This window comes from Prosopis cineraria, unplaced genomic scaffold (assembly GCF_029017545.1).
Source record: "Prosopis cineraria cultivar Desert tree isolate PC_DT_omini unplaced genomic scaffold, ASM2901754v1 PC247, whole genome shotgun sequence".
In the NCBI taxonomy this organism is placed as follows: Eukaryota; Viridiplantae; Streptophyta; class Magnoliopsida; order Fabales; family Fabaceae; genus Prosopis; species Prosopis cineraria.
The window spans coordinates 21,024-37,153 of record NW_026555574.1 but is presented as its reverse complement, the minus strand read 5'-3'; the positions used below and the strand labels follow the sequence as shown (position 1 = coordinate 37,153).

General features: G+C 37.6%; 1 protein-coding gene across 1 annotated transcript; it reads right to left on the bottom strand.

The window, feature by feature from the left end:
- LOC129296051 (probable polyamine oxidase 4) lies at window positions 1-13,466 on the bottom strand. Its single transcript, XM_054934648.1, has 10 exons — window positions 12,995-13,466; window positions 12,435-12,550; window positions 12,240-12,328; window positions 11,964-12,077; window positions 11,081-11,168; window positions 10,895-10,980; window positions 10,706-10,808; window positions 1,591-1,688; window positions 875-1,304; window positions 1-539 (listed from the first exon to the last, which is right to left on the bottom strand). Exons 1-10 carry the CDS (start codon window positions 13,032-13,034, stop codon window positions 219-221), a joined length of 1,485 nt encoding a protein of 494 aa, XP_054790623.1. The 5' UTR covers window positions 13,035-13,466; the 3' UTR covers window positions 1-218.
- Window positions 13,467-16,130: the final 2,664 nt, after the last annotated feature.

The window sequence follows — 16,130 nt, the reverse complement described above, 5'->3', positions numbered from 1 at the left end:
TTCCATAAATGCTCACTATCAATTTGATTTCTCAAAATTAAAATTATCATGGCTTTCAAAATCCGAAACTGTACTTGAAAAAGGGATTGAAAGATTCTTGTCACCACAACCCCTGCACAGTCAATGTCATCTAAAATAGTTGATAGTGAAGTCAAGACATTTTAAGAATTTCCCAACGAAATGCTTCCTATTTATGGAAGATTGCTAATGTTGGGAAGTTACATCCTGGAGATCTGAAGGGGAATAGTAGTTTCAAGCATTTCACGGCTAACATTAGTAACTAGAGGCAGCTCTTCCATCATGTGGCCTTGTTTGGCCATAAGATATTGCTGACAATTACCAGCCGCCATGACTCCAGCAGAGTAAGCTCCATGCACAGATCCCTGGTGATCCAAGCTCACAGCTTCCCCACCAAAGAACAGATTTCCTACTGGTGCACGAAGCCTGTCATATACATCATCAGGCTTCCCAACCAAGTCATATGAGTAACAACCAAGCGTATTTGGGTCCGTCCCCCAATGGGATACCAGGTACTGAACCTGCAAATAATCCAACAAAACCATAAAGTCAGGCTCCTGCATGCAGATGCATTTCGAGTCTACATACAACAAAGGCATCTTTGGATTTTTTTTCTTTTTTCTTTTGGTTTTTTTTTGGGGGGGAGGGGGTTAGGAGAGGAAAGAAATGGAAGAGAAGCTCCTGATACTACGAGATTTTTTTTAAACAAAGAAAAATTATTTTTTAACCATTCATTTCCTTTCCATTTTCTTTTGATTCTTTCCCTTCCTTTGTCCTCCCAACTCCAGAAATACCTCTGGGATTGGAGGTCAATCTAAATCAGGGACATGTCAATCTACACGGGAACAGCGCTTACTGGCTCAGAAGCATCAGGAAACATCTTTTTGAGCTGTTGCATTACAAAATTTGCTGCCGCCTCATCAGTTAGCTTTTCAAGATCGGAAGCAAATCTGCCAGCTGCCATGTAGACAAGAACCGGATGGCCTGTTGCTTTGTGGAGATTCAGAAAATAGCCACAAGCATAAGAAGTGGGAGCTACAACGCCCATGAGCTCTACGTTTGGCCAAAACACCCTATCAAATCTCAGGGCAATTTTATTTTCATTGCCCACACCAAGATCTGAAATTGCAGCCACCTTCCAGTCAGGCAGTTTTGGTTCAAATTCAATTAAATTGGCTTTGAGGATTCCAAGAGGAACTGTTACAATAGCAGCATCAGCGACAAAGTTCCTGCCATCTTCAACTGTGACCATCACCTTATTGTATCCACTGGATATCTTAGTCACCCTAGTTTTAACAGAAGGATCAAAATCATAAGAGGTGACACAAAGGAAAATGAGTTAAGTATTCTACTTGCAGAAACATGAAAATAAAAATGTCAGCAAGCCACAGTTCTCTGGGTTCAAACTATAAAGTGGGTGCCAGACAAAAGTAGTAGACTCAATTTACAGCCAGTGGATGGGTGGCATCAGTTTTAGCTTCCTTCTTTCTATCTCTTGTCAATTGCAAGAAGTCAAAAAGAATGGCAATAAAATCATGTAGTTAAGACATGATGTAAATTGTATGAGCATACCTATGGTTCAAACGTATGTCGATATCCTTTGCAAGAGATTTTATAACAGGATCATATCCTTGCACCATAAGTCCATGACCACCAGAGAGGACATGCTCCTGCAGAATAATTAATAATCTCAACAATATAAGTACTCATTTCAATATTAAATTTTTCCTCAATTACCAATAATTTCCCATAATCAATGTTTGAATGTTAAGGTATCGGAATGTTATAAAATAATACATGAAAGGGGAATATTCTGACACTCTGCTTTTGAATACTATATCATAAGTGGTTAGTAGGATATGATAAGTTTAAGACAGCTAAAAATTGAAGGTTCCCTGATGAGAGAAATCTTCCACTAGAGTTCCCATCACCACAATTAACGAACTTGTCACAGAAAGCTATGAGCAAAATATTTTTCTTCACTTCCTGCGTCTGTGATCTCAAGTGTTTGAGATCATGCCTGTTGAGTTTTAAGGTTTCCTGCTACAAATTTCAAAAGCAGAGCTAAAGGTGCTGGTGATTTCACCCCTTATACTTGAATCTCTGTATTGCTATGACTATAAGTAAAATCTCTGAATACTTGGCATGAACTTCATGAAAGTACTAGAGGGAGAGCCTTGGCACAACAGCAAAGTTATCACTGTGTGACTTGATGGTCATAGGTTCACAGAAAGACCATGTATGGTAGACCCAAAATGGGTCTGGCCCTCCCTGGACAGTGCATCGAGTTGTTCCTTTCATCTTCATGAAAGCACTCATATGGCAATCATGCAATTAATTGCAGATTATTCTATTTCACTAAGTTATTCAAGCAATTCAAATATTTTTAGGATTTGAACTAAATCTCATCAAAGTGTGATGGGAGTTGAGTGGAGAGAAGTGGATAATTGATTGGGTGTGTGATAGGGCCCGTTATTTTCTTAAGACATATCAGAGGAAGTCAAAGGGGAAGAATAACTCTAGTGGAAATACTTGAACCAGTCTAGAAGTTTACCCTTCAGTCCATAGCCGTAAGGAACAGTATTTTGTGATCTTTTGTAATGATTGGGATCTTTTGGGTAGTATGGGCGATGTGTCAGCCACTGAAGGTATTAGTAGTCTTCTGTTTAGGAAGGGGGGGCTAAGAAGAAGGAGACTGGAATAGTAAGGAGAGATTGGCCTCTCGAATGCCAATGGGAGTGAGACTCTTGTATTGAAGCTTGTAATCTGTGTTGCTAGAGTGTTTTATCATCTTCTAGGGGAAATAGGGTTTTGGGCCAGAATCAGAGTTCCCATGTACATCTGATTCGGTTATTCATCTCATTAATATCAAAACCTAAGTATTTTCCTCTCATATTAATTGCTGTTGCTGTCTTATTTATTACTCTTTGCTGTGATTCTGGTTTGGGACACATTATTTGGTAACAGAGCAGGTACAATCTCTGGGTGTGGTGTGTAAGGAGATATGGCGGAAAGGGTCCAATATGCTGATCTGGAGGTACAGGAACTGAAGGAAACGGTTGGGGTATTGACCCGAGATGTAAACGGTATTAAAGAAACATTGAAGACTATTAATGATGCCTTGGTGCAAATAGAGAAGAAGATAACCGGGCCACGTGCAAACGAACAATAAGGTCATGAGGAGGTTTCGGTGAGCAACCCAGGCGGTGATACAGACGGAAGCAAATATAGAAAGTTAGAATTACCTGTTTTTTCAGGCGAGGACCCGCTAGGATGGCTTTTTCGGGTGGAGAGATATTTCCATGTTAACTCCATCATATGGGAGGATATGGCTAAAAAGATACGGGAGGTTGCAAAAGTAGTTTTGGGAGAATCGAAAGGTCCTGGTCCGAGAGATAAGGAGTCTTGGTGGTGGAATAATAGTGTACAGGACAAAATCAAGTATAAGAAGAATTGTTTTAAAGCCATACATTTGTGTAACAATGAGGAAAATTGGGAGAGGTACCGTATGGCTAAGAAGGAAACTAAGAGAGCTGTGGGTGAAGCTCGTTCTAAAGCTTTTGAAGAATTTTATAAGAACCTTGAGACGAAGGAAGGAGAGCAAAATATTTATAAGATTGCCAAGAGTAGGGAAAGAAAATCAAGAGATCTAGAACAGGTAAGGTGTATTAAGGATGAAGAGGGAAGAATTTTAGTTACAGATGATGAAATTAAAAATAGATGGGAAACTTATTTTTCTAAACTTTTCAATGATGGAGAGGATTCATCTAGTAACTTGGAGGATTTAGTAACTGGTGAAGGAGAACAAAATTTGTCATTCTATCGAAAAATACGTGATAAGGAGGTAAAGGAAGCTCTTAAGAAAATGGCAAATGGTAGAGCTAACGGACCTGATTGTATATCTATCGAAGCGTGGAAATGTTTAGGTGAAGAAGGGGTGAGATGGTTAACTAAGTTATTTAATGTGATTTTACGGTCCAAGAAAATGCCTGATGAGTGGAGGAGAAGTACATTAATTCCTATTTATAAAAATAAAGGAGATATTCAGAATTGTACTAACTATAGAGGGATTAAACTCATGAGCCACACAATGAAATTGTGGGAGAAAGTAATTGAGCACAGGTTGAGATTGGAGACAAGTATTTCTGAGAATCAATTTGGTTTTATGCCAGGTAGATCAACTACAGAGGCAATTTATCTACTAAGGGGATTAATGGAAAAGTATCGTTGTAAAAATAAAGATCTACACATGGTTTTTATTGATTTGGAAAAAGCTTATGACCGTATACCAAGAGAAGTGCTTTGGAAAGCGTTGGAAAAGAAGGGAGTACGGATTGCTTATATTAAAGCCATACAAGATATGTATGAGGGGGTAAAAACTAGTATAAGAACGCCTAGTGGTCAAACAAAGGATTTTCCTATAAAGATTGGGCTACATCAGGGATCATCTCTGAGTCCTTATTTGTTCAACTTGATTTTAAATGTTTTGACGGAACATATTCAAGAGGAAATCCCGAAATGTATGCTCTTCGCGGATGATATAGTTCTTATAGCAGAGACAAGAGAAGAGGTTAATTGCAAACTTGAGTTATGGAGGAGGACATTGGAGTCGAAAGGTTTTCGTCTGAGTAGAAGTAAGACGGAATATTTATATTGTAAATTTGATAAAGGACTATTCGAAAATAATTTGGAAGTGAAATTGGGAGATCAAATTATACCTCAAGTGGAAAAGTTTAGATATTTGGGAGCCATTATCCAAAATGATGGCGAAATCAGTGGAGATATTTCACATAGAATTCAAGCTGGGTGGTTTAATTGGAGAAAAGCTAAAGGAGTTATTTGTGACCGTAAGGTGCCTAATAAACTTAAAGGAAAGTTTTATCGTACTGCTATCAGACCGGCAATGTTATATAGTAGTGAATGCTGGGCTCTAACGGGACAGCAAGAGCATAAAGTTGGAGTAGCAGAGATGAGAATGTTACGATGGATGTGCGGACATACACGTAAAGATAAAATTCGAAATGAGCACATACGTGAAAAAGTGAGGGTGGCACCTATTGAGGAAAAAATGGTAGAAAATCGGTTGAGATGGTTTGGGCATGTACAAAGAAGGCCAAGGGAGGCACCAGTGAGAAGAGTGGAACATATAACTTTGAGTCCGATTAAGAGAGGTAGAGGAAGGCCTAAGAGAACACTCTTGGAAGTTGTTGAACGTGATCTCTTAATTAATAATATTTCTAAAAGCTTAATAAATGATAGAGCACAATGGCGTCTTGCAATCCATGTAGCCGACCCCACCTAGTGGGATAAAGGCTTGTTGTTGTTGTTGTTGTTGTTGTTGTAACTCCATTGCAGAACGAGATAAGCTTGAGGCTGTGGTGGTATGTCTTGAGGGAAAGGCATTAAACTGGTACCAATGGCTGGAGACCAGGATACCTCTGAGTCACTGGACGGAGTTCAAGAGTGAGCTGCTACGCAGGTTTCACTCTTCTCAGCCAGGGGGGGAATATGAGTGATTGTTCACATCCAAACAGGACAAGACGGTGCTGGAATTTGTTGAAGAATTCGAACTCTTATCTGCGCCGCTGAAGGAGGCCTCTGAAGAATGCTTGATCGGTGCGTTCCGCTCTGGGTTAAAACCAGAGATCAGAGCTGAGTTGAAGTTAACGAAAACTCTGACACTGCGAGAGCTGATGGAGATGGCGGTGTGTATAGAGGAGAGGAATCGGATACATGGAGATTGCAGAGAAACCCGGATCACCCGAGCCCAACGTCCTCAGTTTGGGCCCAAACCCGAAACGCTTCAACCCATTTATTCCACACGAGTTGCACACGTGACTGAAGGGAATCGCAACACGCACACTGCAACGTCTTCAGCTGCCGAAAATTCGAAGAAAACAGATACGAAAACAGAGCATTCCAAGGCTGCGAGCATTTCGAATTGGGGATCGTCGACGAAGAGGACGGGAAACTCACGACGACTCTCTGACGCTGAGATTGCAAGGCGACGTGAGTTAGGACTGTGTTTCAAGTGTGGAGATAAATACAGCCCGACCCACCAGTGCAAAAACAAGAACCTTCAGGTACTGATAATGGAAATGGGGGCAGAAAAGGAGAGAGAGGAAGATGACGCAGAGGCTGAACTTGAAGGAGGAGAATTCGAAAATGCTGATGAAGGGGCACAGATGGAATTATCTCTCAATTCCATGGGAGGATTCGGCGATAATCACACTATGAAGGTTAAAGGGAGGATCGGAGGCACTGAAGTGATAATTCTGATTGACAGTGGCGCTACCCATAACTTCATAGCTGAAAATCTGCAGAGTAAATTGAAATTACCTTTTGATGAGATTTCTGAATATACAGTTACAGTGGGTGATGAGTTTGTTGTAAAAGGGAGGAAAAGGTGTAAGGACCTCTGTTTGAGTGTCCAGGGGTACCAAATCATTCAAACCTTCTATCCTTTCACGTTGAAAGGGGTTGATGCAGTCTTGGAAATGGAGTGGTTGAAATCCCTGGAGGATGTGAAGGTCAATTGGAGCGAGTTAACAATGAAGATTGGCAAGAAAGAAAAGAGAATTTGCTTACAGGGTGATCCATCTCTCACTCGGGCTCAGGCTACTTTCAGATCACTAATTCGCTCTGTAGGAAAGAAAGGAGAGGGGTTTCTAATTGAATATAGTGGGCTCACGGGCAGCAATGAAAGTACTTTCAATTTCTCTCCTGAAATTCAGGAGTTATTGGAGAAATATCCTACTGTCTACCAAGTTCTTGAAGGCCTGCCTCCAACCCGTCCACAAGATCATGCTATTCTTATTAAACCTGGAGAGCAGCCACCGAACATAAGGCCCTATCGATACCCCCATATGCAAAAAAACGAAATAGAAGGTTTGGTGAAGGACATGTTACAGGCTGGAATTATTCAGCCAAGCAACAGCCCCTATTCAAGTCCAGTGTTGTTGGTCAGGAAGAAAGATGGAAGTTGGAGGTTTTGTGTTGATTATAGGGCCTTAAACAAAATTACAATCCCGGATAAATTTCCTATTCCAGCCATAGATGAACTATTGGATGAATTGAAGGGAGCCAAAATTTTCTCCAAGCTGGATTTGAAGTCTGGATACCACCAAATTCGGATTAAGGCTGGGGATGAACACAAAACAGCATTCAGAACACATGAAGGACATTATGAGTTCAAGGTGATGCCCTTTGGATTAACCAACGCTCCCTCAACATTCCAATCCTTGATGAATGAGGTATTCAGGGAGTATTTACGCAAGTTTGTATTGGTATTTTTTGATGACATTCTCATATATAGTGATGACTTAACCACTCATTTAAAGCATTTGGAGAATGTATTTGCTATCTTAAAGGAAAATCAGCTTGTGATTAATTTGAAGAAATGTAGTTTCGTACAACCCAAGATTGAATACTTGGGGCATCTGATATCAAGAGAAGGAGTTCAAGCAGATCCCGCTAAGATAGAGAGCATGGTGAAATGGCCAAAGCCTAAGAATGTGAAGTCTTTGAGGGGTTTCCTTGGGCTGACTGGGTATTATCGTCGATTTGTCAAGAACTATGGGAAGATTGCTAGCCCCCTTACTGATTTACTTAAAAAAGATTCTTTCAAGTGGTCAGTGGAAGCGGAAAAGGCATTTGAACAGCTCAAAACTGCCATGACTTCACTACCCGTGCTTGCAATGCCCGATTTTACCATTCCTTTTGAGCTTGAGACTGATGCGTCTGGTACCGGAATAGGGGCAGTTTTGATGCAACAAGGCAGACCAGTGGCATATTTTAGCCAAAAGCTCTTACATAGAGCCCAACAATGCTCTATTTATGAAAGAGAGCTCATGGCTATTGTTATGGCAGTTAAAAAATGGCGCCATTACCTTTGGGGGCATAAATTTATCATCCGTACAGATCAAAAAGCACTGAAGTACTTGCTGGAGCAGAGAGTGGTTGATGAGAACCAGCAGAAATGGGTGTCAAAATTAATGGGCTTCAAGTTTGAGATTATTTACAAGCCCGGAAAAGAGAATAGGGCTGCTGATGCCCTATCCAGACGAGAAGAATCACTAGAACTAATGGGGTTCTCATTATGGCAATATAATGATGTGGAAGAATGGGAGAAGGAGGTGCAAGCAGACCCGAAACTGAGCAAAATTCTACAGCAACTCCTAACTGATAAAACTGGGGTGGAAGGGTACAGCTTAGTTCATGGCTGCCTACACTATAAAGAGAGGTTAGTCTTACCAAAAAATTCCACTAGAATTCCATTGTTATTGAAGGAATATCATAATTCTCCAATAGGGGGGCATTCGGGCTACTTACGCACCTACAAGAGGCTGTCCAATGTGGTGTATTGGGAAGGAATTAAAAGGGATGTTCAGCAATATGTGGCGAGTTGTGAGATTTGTCAAAAGAATAAATATCAAGCGCTAACTCCTGCTGGTCTGTTACAGCCGTTGACTATTCCTCAAAACATTTGGGAAGACATTAGCATGGATTTCATTACCGGGCTTCCTAAATCAAAAAGGTACGACACCATTCTAGTGGTAGTGGATAGACTCACCAAATATGCTCATTTTTTCACTCTTGCCCACCCTTTTTCTGCAAAGGATGTTGCTGAAAAGTTTGTGAATGAGGTTGTGAAGTTGCATGGTTTCCCTAAAACCATAGTTTCAGATCGAGACAGAATTTTCATTAGCCAATTTTGGCAAGAATTGTTCAAGCAAGCTGGAACCCAACTTTGCCTTAGCTCATCGTATCACCCAGAAACGGATGGACAGACGGAAGTGTTAAATAGGAGTTTGGAGACTTACTTGCGCTATTTTGCTAATGAAAAACCAACTCAATGGGCTAAATGGTTGTCTTGGGCGGAATATTGGTACAATACTTCATTCCACAGTGCGGCTGGCATGACACCTTTCAAGGCGGCATATGGCCGGGATCCACCTACATTTCTGAAATTTAGTGGCGAACCTTCAGTTGTGGAAGATGTGAATGAACAGATTCAAGCTCGAAATCAGATCATTGAACAATTAAGGGACAATTTAGCTAAGGCTCAAAGTAAAATGAAGGCGCAAGCTGATAAGCATCGCCGGGACGTGCAATTTGAGATTGGGGACTTTGTTTATGTGAAGCTTCGCCCTCATCGACTAAAGACCTTAGCCAAGAGGAGCAATGAGAAGCTCAGCCCATGTTTTTATGGACCTTTCAAGGTTCTTGAGAAGATTGGAACAGTGGCCTACAAGCTGGAACTTCCAACCACCGCCCGCATTCACCCCGTATCTAATGTTTCTCAGCTCAAGCAAACGGTTTCAGTTGCTATGGCACAGCCTACCATCCCTCCGATGCTTTCTAATGAGTTTGAATTACAAGTGCAGCCTCAAGATATTAGGAAGGTGCGCCGGCTTATGAATGGACAGCGAGAAGTGTTGGTTAAATGGCAAGGCTTACCTGAATTTGAGAACTCTTAGGAATGTGCAGAAACAATTTGCAAACAGTTTCCAACTTTTCCCCTTGAGGACAAGGTGGAGCTCTTAGGGGAGGGTGATGATAGGGCCCGTTATTTTCTTAAGACATATCAGAGGAAGTCAAAGGGGAAGAATAACTCTAGTGGAAATACTTGAATCAGTCTAGAAGTTTACCCTTCAGTCCATAGCCGTAAGGAACAGTATTTTGTGATCTTTTGTAATGATTGGGATCTTTTGGGTAGTATGGGCGATGTGTCAGCCACTGAAGGTATTAGTAGTCTTTTGTTTAGGAAGGGGGGGCTAAGAAGAAGGAGACTGGAATAGTAAGGAGAGATTGGCCTCTCGAATGCCAATGGGAGTGAGACTCTTGTATTGAAGCTTGTAATCTGTGTTGCTAGAGTGTTTTATCATCTTCTAGGGGAAATAGGGTTTTGGGCCAGAATCAGAGTTCCCATGTACATCTGATTCGGTTATTCATCTCATTAATATCAAAACCTAAGTATTTTCCTCTCATATTAATTGCTGTTGCTGTCTTATTTATTACTCTTTGCTGTGATTCTGGTTTGGGACACATTAGTGTGAAAATTTCTTTTCGGAGCACATCATGCAGAGGGGAAAACCGACCCCCTTCAATCCCCTGAATCAGGGTCAAGAGATGGAGGGGAGGGGGGAACATAAAGAAAATACCCATTTAACTGATACAACCCCAATTTTGTTCTATATACTCTCTGTACACTGACTATATTGACATTGCACACTCCACTCTTACATGAACCGCTCCTTTCTCATTCTCAAAAGCTCCCATTATACCATTTGTTCGATGACCTCCAACAAAAATAACGATGTATTACATGAAACTAATACCACAGAACTTTTTTGGATCACTTATCCGGTTATTCCTACCAAAACAACAAAAATCCTTTATATCCTACAATAACTTTCCATAATTTTCATGCAACTCGTAACATACACATTACATAGCACTCCATATGAAGCAAAACACAGCCCATTTTGTGTTCTAGCAAGATCAAGATTCTGTTCATCTAAGTTCAACACAGAAAATTACCTCATTTAAATCAACAATAATTTAACAAAGGACAAGGTGCTTTAAACATACATGTATGAACAAAATCAAGAGAGGAAAAAGGGTCTGGGTGGAAGTTTAAGTACGAAAATCATATTTAGCCTTTAAATAATATAATGGCACTTGCCTGATCCCAGGTTTTAAGTGATATCATATCGGCATCAGCAGCAAACCAAGCTTCCATTCTGCATACATACCATTGCAGCACTTCATGGGCAAGTCCTTTTTGCCTGCATTTAATACCATGTCATTAAAAACAATATACTAAAATGGCAAGCTATATACAGTTATGCAATTAACTATAATCAGTTAATACCTTAATTCAGGATGCCTATCCAACACAATAGATATTGCTTGAAGAACTGACATGTCATGAGGATGCTCATCCCTCACCTTCCCTGTCTAGAGATGTCAGCAAAAGGCCTCTAAGTTCCACATTTAAGTAATCATAGTTGCTATTGTTATGGAAAACACTACAAAACACATGCTGAAAAGATCTTACCTCAGCTAGGATTCTCTTGAAAGTATCTCCAACTTCTAGGGCAATCTGTTGAGGAACTTGATGACCATCTACATTAAACAGCATATAACTGCAAAGACAAAATGCAGTTACTATATATCAATTATTATTATTAGAAATGCAGAAGTTATGGATGTCTTATAGAATTTGAGATGCCCCAAATTAATCTATTCTAGTCTTTAAAGAACATATATATCTTTAACATGATTCAAACGATATAAAAGTCAAGTATTTTAGTTTGGGTAGCATCATAGCAAAGGCAACTTGTTATCAAGGAAGTGATCTCTCCGTTTCATTTTAATTGTTATTTTTGAAGAAACATTTTGTTTCTATTTATTTGTTATTTTAAAAGCTGAAGACAACATTAATTACTATTTTGTCAAGCATACTTTTATCATCACTGACATTAATTATGGAATAAAAGAAATAATTAGAGCAAGAATAGATTAAATAAATTAAGGGCATATCAGAAAATTTAAAAGAAATTTTGACATACTAATTGTAATTCTTCATCTCTAAGCTAAAAAACAAATAAAAAGAAACAGAGTTAATATATAAATAGGCAAGTCATCGGTAATAAAACGATATTTACACAGAAGAACGTCCATGAGCACTTTATAGAGACCAACAACCTAAAATTTTGGACTAACACTGATGTCTATGTCCTGTCAAGAGAAAAAAAGGAATATATTACCAACCTAATATGAAAATCTTCTGAATCCAGCACATTTAGCTCAGATTCAGAATCAAAAGTTCAAGGCTCTGAGAGAAATGTTATTGTTCTTAAGTATTAATCTTAAGATTGCATGAATATATCATATTAAATATCTTCCGTAGAATGAGGATTTAAATCATAGATTATTACCTTTCCAAATCATGGTCATATAAGACAGAGTTATCACCACTGGTACGATATAATGTAAGCCCGAGACCACGTATTAATGGAGCCAAGGGATTCTCATTGCAAACTCCATGTAACCTGGCAAATGATCAAGAAATAACTAATTAAATAATGAAAGATCATGATGCCTTCCACGCAACCTGTTCACCTTTCATCAACAAAGCAGGGTTTTTGACTGATTGCAAAAAAAAAAAAAAAAAAAATAGCACACACAATTTCAATGAAAGAAGTTGAACTTACCATGAGGCCCCCATATCCACTGGACAACCGAATGAGTAATCAGTATGGATACGGCCACCAAGCCTATCCCGAGACTCCAGTATAGTCACCTGAAGGAATGATAAGAATAAGCTTAGAAAAAAGCTTTCCCCTGACTTGAAACGAGGAATTGGAGCCAGTAAACAAAGATGAAGTTTGAGAAGAGTGATATAACACCTTGAAAGATGCACCATAGAGACTACGTGCAGCAGCGATCCCCGAAATTCCAGCACCAATAACAATAACAGAAGGATATGGCCTGCGTTGCCTCTCAATGTGTGAGGCAATAGTTCCTAGTCATTTGACAGCAAAATTAGAAGGGGCACAAAATTTTCAGATATTACGGGAATGAACTGACAATCATGAAGTCCAATTATTATCTCTAATGCCTGGTAAACTGTCAAATCTACCCTGTATCAAGACCAAACTTATTTTGAGACCATTGTAAAGGCCTTAGTTTAGCACCACGATTGCAATCAATAACACGATATAATTCTTTCAAAAAAAAAAATCTGCGTCTTATCAGAGATTACTTTTTTTATATTTGGCAAAACAAAAAAGCTAGCTCCTTATTAATCTCGGAAAGAAAAAATAAATACAGAAGAATCTAAAATTGTCATTGAAAGAATAAATATAAAAACTAATACAAGTCGAGCACATAGACAGTTAATTGATCCAGAGTACATAATGCATGTACAGGAACCCACGTGGTTTTAATAGAAAATAATAATACTAACCATCAAGCAAATTGGCGGGGAATAATTCTTTTGGGTCCATGAGAAACAGATCACAGGCGTCAGAACAGTCAGGGGAATCAAGGGAATAGAAAGATCTCAACAGGGAGGTGGAATCAAGGACGATCAGATTGAAAATTTGAAGGGTGTATAGGAGTCAAGAAATTAGAAACCAATTGAAACGAATGATAAAAAATCAAGATGATGATGCCGGCAATGAAGCGGCTGAGATTCGACGAGAAACTGAGGTTATCAAACCAGCTCATAAGGAAGAGTAACTATATCAAACTATCCCCACGAAATATCGCCTGAGAAGGGATGCGTCGATCGTCGCTTGCATAGATCAATGGCAATGCCTCTCTCTCTCTCTCTCGATCTCTCTTCCGTTACGCCCACAATCACAAAACCACACGCTTTCTCTCCACGCAGATCGTCCGGCCCTCTTAGCAATTGACGATTACGTAATGCTCTCAAAATCCCGAGCTGCGTTTTTCTATATATAGGCGCACGAATTTTTTTAATGGCCTGGGTAATTTGGACCGAGACACGGAGAGAGTAACCTAACAAAATCCGACCGTTTTCATAAAAAGTGAAGGACAATTTTGGAACTACGAATAAAAAATTATCGTTTACTATTTGGGACGTGTTAATTATACTGTACGGTGGGCCGAAAAAGATATTTTAGAGTGCCTTAGATGGAATCAAAATTACAGATGTTGTATCACCGATGTTTTATAAATTGGAGCGAAGATGAACCGAAAAAATCAATGAATTACAATTCTCATATGATTTAATTAGTTAGGCTGACCGTCAAATCGATAATATAATAATTAAATAAAATAATATTAAAATAAAAAAATGGATCAAAACTGTTCAACTGTTTCAAATCTTGAGTTTTTCTCCAAATTAAGAACTGCTAGGGATAAAGTGAGCCTGAACTGCTCAAATGGTTAACTGCACGGTTGGATACATATATAATCAATTTTTTGAGTTAAAAAATCAATTTTTTTAGCTATTGTCCAAACATCTGAAGAAGTGGGTAATCAATTTTTTGGATAAAATTGATTTTTTTCATAAGCTAGAAATGTGAGTTTTTATGTTTGAATTACAAAGGTATGGAGAAAAATTATAAGAAAGGCTCAAGAAAAAAAATTATACAAAAAGCACAAAATTTAATAAAAATAAAATAAAATTCACTTCTCTTTTTTTTCTTTTCTTAATAAAATTTAAATTTTAGATTCTCAAAAAAGTTATTAGCATAAGTTCCTATCAATCATTACCTTCTATTTAACACTCGCTATAAAACTAATTTAAATAAAATATTAATTAGTAAAAAAAATTAACTTAATTTAAAATTAAGGGTCATTATAAAAATTGTTGCAATTATCCAGAGAGAGAGAGAGATTTTTCATTATTTGTTACATTACTACATTTTTTATATTGTCAAAATTTTTAGACAGTATTTAACATCTTTGTTAGGTATGGCTCATATTTATAATGTTAATAGAGATTAATTTATATATCATCATCTTCATTAGTTATTGTAAAATTGATATTTAGTATTTAAGAATTAAATTTTTCTCTTTTATTAAATTTATTTAAAGTAAGATATATTAAGTTATTTATTTATGTAAATTATAATTGTTAATATTAATATAATTTAAATTTTTATAATTGATCAAATATATAGTTTAAATAATATATTTTACTTTTTAAATAAAATTTAAAAAATTTAATAATATTAGGTATAAAGTTATTAATAATTTAATTTTAAAAAGTAATATCATTTATGATAATTTACACAACTAAAATTGATTTTAAATAAATTCTCCAGACATATTCAATTATGTTAAAATTAATTTAAAAAAATAGTATTTAAAATATTATAATATAATTAATTATAATTAAAATTAATTATTTAATTAATTATTTTTATAATTAATTATTTAATTAATTATTTTTATACTTAATTATATTCAATTGAAATTCAAACGGATTCTAAATCAGATTGCCTTCTTCTCAAATGATAATCCAACCGTCCCAGCCGTGAATATTAGGTATGACACGAGTGGGAGCAAGAGGTGAGAATTAGACGTAGAAGAAAAGAACATGCCAAGAATCGAAGAAAGATGAAATGACAAAAAAAGGGTTGGTGCAGGATGTCATATTTTGAAGTGGGGGCGCTTTAGTATAAGACAAGTTGGAGATGCGTTGTTCTTACAGCCTGGGCCTGGACATCGCTATCCATCCGCCACCTTCTCTGTTTCTATTAGGACGTCCTTCCTCCCACCTTCCTCTGCTTTCTTCTTGCTTTTGTTTTTGTTTTTGATTTTTTTTTTTTTGGCTTGGAAAAAAAACCACTCAGTATTCGGATTTCGGATCCGAGCCTGCAACTCCAGCTAATTCAAATTCAAACCGGTTTGAGTTTTAATTTTTTTAAAAAAAAAAACCTCTCCCAAATACATTATTTTCACTCTCACATTAAAGGGACTCCAACTCTTTCCATTTGAGCTTGTGTGTGTTAGTGGTTTGAAAAAAAAAAAAAATTAGACGGGTATAGTAGGTGAAATTGAACTCGTAACCTTGCATTGTACAAGTAAATTAATTGCCACTAGGTCATGTGGCCGTTAATAACCCTTTATTGGTGAGGCTGCTTCGCATTTTCCCTCTAGCCGCCACATAAACCAAAAGACCTTCCAACCCATGCAGAATTTTTGCCCCTCAGTTGAGTCTTTGCCACGTAATCATCATAAATTTCAGTGATGCCAGAGAGATCATCCAAAAAATATTTATTGCGTGGAAGTTTTGTTTTGTTTTTAAAAAAAAAGTGTATTTGACAGAAGTTAGAACAAAAAAAATAGATCAGAGTAAAAAAAAAAAAGATCAGAGTGATTTCCAAAAAAAAAAACAAGCATACAATTTTTTTCAGAGAATACACATTTTTACAGATACTTTTTATCAAGGCATAAGAAGAATAATTAAGAGAAGAAACGTACGGCCTAAAACTAGGTGTTGAATTTAGATTTGGTGAGTGACGTAAATATGTCTATTTAATGAATGGCTCAATTATAATCATTAAATTTTTTCAACACTTAAAAATTATTAAGTTATATTTTTCTCCAAAATTTTACAATTAAAA